At 43.9% G+C, this 5,000-nt stretch overlaps 1 protein-coding gene across 1 annotated transcript in view; it reads left to right on the top strand.

The window, feature by feature from the left end:
* LOC122129506 (microtubule-associated serine/threonine-protein kinase 3-like) overlaps positions 1 to 5,000 on the top strand; it is a 53,396-nt gene that overhangs the window by 17,651 nt on the left and 30,745 nt on the right. The window contains exon 4 of the mRNA XM_042704429.1: positions 4,802 to 4,890. Within this exon, the coding sequence (XP_042560363.1) occupies positions 4,802 to 4,890 (89 nt within the window). The remainder of the gene's footprint in view (positions 1 to 4,801; positions 4,891 to 5,000) is intronic.

Genomic DNA, 5,000 nt, shown 5'->3' with positions numbered 1-5,000 from the left:
ATGTGTCTGCAAATTAATAATGCTAATCAAATAGACACAACCAAGAATCACATATGAGATGAAGAGGATGCTTCTTTTTCCTGTGCACTATTGTTCAGTGAGTTCTAGTTTTGGTAAGTGTCTTTTAAGGGCAACAATTATGAAACCAAACAGAAACACACCCTAAGCAGGCCATTCAGCGTGTCACACGGGGCCATAGTTTCAGGTACCCAGTATTAGACAGTACAAGGTATTACAGCAAGAGAGACTGAATACAGACTGATTTCCTGTCAGATGATGTAAGCTGTGCTCTGTAAAAGGGGGGTGGGGGGTCTTTTGTTAAGGGTGGGATTTACCTCAGCGGGTTTCGTCGTGTGCGTATGTGTGTGTGGAGGGTTTCGCCTGATTTCCCCCTCCTCCGCTGTGGCCTCAGGTTATTGCTTGTTTGGCCTATAGGTGGCGCTTGCATTCTTTAAGATCTGTGTTGAAATAGCCTGAAATGGGGTTGGCTAATCATTTTGTGTGTTTTGGTCGTCTTGACAATTGTGATGCAGTTAGAATAGTGTAATATGGTGATATCTATTTTTATTTTTCGAAAAAGGAAGCGCAAGAGTCAGAGAAGTATCCCAGTACTTGTGACACAGGTAACACCTGTAGGCTATATATCAGTGAATGGATTATAACAGACTTTTGTGTACAAAAAAGTTTAGTCAATTAATATAGACCCATGAGAGATTCACTGTGCGCACCACGTAGAGGCATCTTACATCTCTGATTTCACTGGAGTATTTGCTGCTCTAACTTGAAACCAAAAGGAGAAGTGTGAAATGCGGTCTAGTGATGCCAACCAAATGCTGCAGGTGGAAAAGTATGATAGAGAGCTTGGCTTATCTACAGTGCAGGAGTGTTGACTCTGTAATAGTAATGTTGAGGGGAGATGTAAACACATGAAACAATATATTATTTGTAGGCGTAGTCTGCAGAAGGCCTACCTGTACCGGTAGTAGCCTACCTACAATGTAGTAAGCCTATGCAGCACAATATAATGTCTAGATCAAATATGCTTTAACATCCACAACATTAAGGTCATTATAAAAGCAAGATAAATCCTGAAGGTTTCAGGGACCTGGAAGATGCCATGCAGTGTAGATTATTGACTTATTTAGACCTGAAATTACTCTAACTCTAGGTCAGTGGTTGCAAAAGTGTGGGTCGGCTCCCCAGGAGGGCTCAGTTATAGCAAAGGGGGTTAAAAAACGGAATGACAACCCTAATCATCCAACTAGTGGTCATATTAAAGTATGACAGTGCCCTTACAGCATAGTAGCCTGGAACTAATCTATTTGTTAGAGCCAAGCTATTTTGTACTTAATATAATATGGTCAGGGACAACTATTTGCCTATGTGTAAGAGGAATAGCTAGCTAGCCTAATTAGGCTATTAGTGCAACAGACATTCGCCTAACATATCTAAATCCAAAGAATAGAACAAATGTACATTGCCAATCATAAAACCACATTTGAATCCGTTGTAAACAAGAGTCTTATATATATATAAAAAAATTGTTTAACTGATTGATAAAATGAAATTGAAAATGTTAACTGTACAAATGTGGAAACAAGGTTAAAGAAAATCTAACGCAACCACTGACAAACATCTGATTTATTAAATGTTTAAACTGATTGATAAAATTAAATTGGGGGGCACTTTTTTCTCATTGTCAAATGGGAGACCTGTCATGAAAAGGTTTGGAAACACTGCTCTAGGTTGATTTTCTACAGATGTATACAATATGTATGTAATTCAATGTTTATTCCTCACAACCTAGAAGGATTTGTGGAGTCAATGGATTGAACCATTTCAACCTCGAAAAGGAAGTCTGTATCCCACCCTTTCGGAGAGAGTGGTACATTCCAACGATGTTGTTAAGCGCACCATCACAATGCAACTGAAAACTTTGAGATGATGGAAGTAAGCTATCGATAGGTAGTGTAATAGAAGTGGTACCACGGAGTACGGTCTGTAGAAGATGTAAATTACCGAGAACTGGAATTTTGCAGGTCTTTTCAGCAAAGAAACATGCTGGTGACTACAGTAAGACGTTACGTCTACATGGAGGCGGTAAAAGTAGAAGTAATTGCAGTCTGGTGTCAACCTACTGATGCTAGTCAACTCGTATAACTTATTGAAATCCTCTGGCTAGCGTTAACGTTAGCTCTAAACCCAGCACAGTCGCAGCAAACTGTAACGTTAGCTGGCTCAAAACAGTTATCGTCATGAAACGCTGGGTTAAAACAGTGTTCGTTTTTGCTCTCCTTATGTTCGTCACACGACCAAGAGGGGACAACTCTCCTGTTGTCTTCGTATAGGATTTTTTTTTCTTTTCTTGGGTTATCGGAACATCTCCACAATGTCTGATTCCAAGTAACTGGACTGCATTGCCAAGTCACAAACTCATTTTGTATGGGGGCAATGCTGAAAGCGATCAAAAAAAGGTAAAGGCTAAGTTAATATAACGGCTATGTATTATTTCGTGAACTGCTGTTTCATATGCTGAAATAACTGTAACGTTAGCCACCTTGCAACTGGGTTTTATGCTTATCAACATTTGCTTTATAACAAACAAGTGGTCTCTCTGAACCAGTCAACCTTTACAACTGGTCTGCTGGCTAACGCCAACTGTTAACTCACCGCCTCGTTCCGCCGATGTTGTCTTTGTGTGAACTATACGAAGTTTAACGTTAGATGTAAACCAAGCAATTATGTAGCTACTAAACACATAGTTTAATCGAGGCGGTTGTCTTTGAACGTGCTGCAACAACGTGATTGTGTTTCTCTCATCCCTAATGTTATGAGGTTTTGGTCTGTTCTTTTGTGGACTTGTGAAGCCATGTGGACAGAGGAGATGTGCTGTTTGTGTGTGCAGAATGAGTGAAGGCTGCGGAGGCTTGCTTGTTTCAGGCGAGATGATGTCGTGGCTAATCAAATAACCATAAACAAGCATAAAATATGAGATGAAGAGGGTACTTTATTTTCCTGTGCACTGTTGTTCCGAGACTTCTAGTATTGACATGTGTCCAGGATCATTGTCGTTTGTTCGGAGCGGATATGTTGCAAAATTCGATTAAAAATCGAATCCACCCTGTCCACAGAACTTGTAGAATAGAAGTTACCAATATTCCACACCTAAATTGTAATTACAGCTATCAGTCAGCCTGCATCCTACTCCGTGAAGACTTGTGGATCAGTCAGGGTGATTCCTGTTGGCCATGGTTTGGGCTTAATCTGTGCTCGGGGTATGTTCATATGCTCCACAATCTGAGGAACAGTACGGCGGCTCCTCCCTTTGCTTTTCAAAAACATTGTTTACGTCTTGAATGTGATCTCTTTTTTTGGGTACAGATGTAGCCCTGTGGCACATGTGGTCGTTGCCATAGCCCACTGTGCGTGCGTGTGTGTGTGTGTGTGTGTGTGTGTGTGTGTGTGTGTGTGTGTGTGTGTGCGTGGGTAAGGACAGGCTGTCATTGACTCCCTGGACATCCGTAGGTCCAGCTAATGCGGCCATGAACGGTTGAACTGTGCCCTTTCTTTTGCTTGATAGATAGGGAAGTAACCATAATCTCCATTAACCTCTCCAAGCCTTTGGCTGCTGCACTGGCCACTGGCAGGGAGGCAGGTTGGGATGTTCCTAGTGTGCCCGCCTGCTGGGTCTTGGGGCGCAGGAAAGCATGTTGACACAGACACCTTGCAGATAACAGCAGGCTGAGCGATGGTGTCAGTTTAGAATTAATAAAATCTTAAACTTTTTGGCGCCCCCAAAAATTGTTTAGTGGTTTCACATCCAGCATGACAGCAAATAGGGGCAAATGTCTTGTATTTGGCAGACACAAAGAGACTTGCAAAGGCATCCTGCAGTGGTCAGGAATCGAACCCGGGTCGACCGGTTAGATTGCACCACAAGCAATCAAGGCTGCAGTAACGACTATTAGTAAGGTGTCCCAAATATATCGGTGTGTAAAATAGTTAGGAAGAGAAGTTAAGAAAGTAAAGAAAAAAAACGCTACTCTGTTGTCTCACAGGGAATCCCCAGTCTGGGGCAAGCACTGTTATACAGCCCGCAAACAGGGTCCTCAGTCTGCGGTAGTCTGTAATAATGCTGTTCCAAGGTTCGAAATGGGCTCTTCAGTGAGGGATCGAAATGGGCTCTTCAGTTAGCGCTGTTCTGTAGCCCTAAGCGGGATCCTTCATTTGGGGGGGGTTGTAGTGTTGTTCTGTATGTTTTGCTTCATCCTCACTCTGTCCATCCCGGGCTCCCAAAATCAACTGTCCTCCATCCCGTAGCTGCAGCGAGACATTTTGAGTTCAGAGTCATATTTTAGGCGGCAAAGACCATAACAAACATGAGGGGGGTTTCCAATTAAATGTGCTCAGATCTGGCCACAGACCATTAATTAGTGTGTGTTATTAAGGCTGACCCCGAAACACTGGTCCCGCTGTGTCGTGTGCTCGTGCTCACTGGTCTCACAGCAGGTCAGTCTTTCCAGCAGCGTCCAGCAGCTGCGTGTGAGGAGCAGGGGATTAGTGTGCTCGAGGGACACGAACGCCAGCGGAACAGCCTGTCCCCTGAAGCTGCTGTGAAGTAAAAACACGACGCAGGCATGGTTCTCGACGCCAGGCGCCACGCAATGCTGAGTATGGGACGGGATACTTAAGAGAACAGCGCAGGGCCTGTTTTTGATGCGTCTCTGTCCAACATGAGCAGTGACACGGCCGCCGTCTTACGTTGTGTGATGGATGTTTGTTTCTCTTTTGTTGTTTGCAGTTGCCGTAGCAGCAACAGGAAGAGCCTGGGAGTGGGGACACCGTCACCCACGCTGTCCCGTCCCCTGTCCCCTCTCTCCGTCCACACAGGTAAGGCACTCCTGAAGGCCACGCGTTGCCATCATGTCATTAACAACAACACCCTTCACAGTGCAGCAGCATCACATGACCTCATCAGTCAATCACCCTGTAGAGTCAAC

Source organism: Clupea harengus, unplaced genomic scaffold (assembly GCF_900700415.2).
Source record: "Clupea harengus unplaced genomic scaffold, Ch_v2.0.2, whole genome shotgun sequence".
In the NCBI taxonomy this organism is placed as follows: Eukaryota; Metazoa; Chordata; class Actinopteri; order Clupeiformes; family Clupeidae; genus Clupea; species Clupea harengus.
This window is presented reverse-complemented; position numbering and strand designations above follow the sequence as displayed.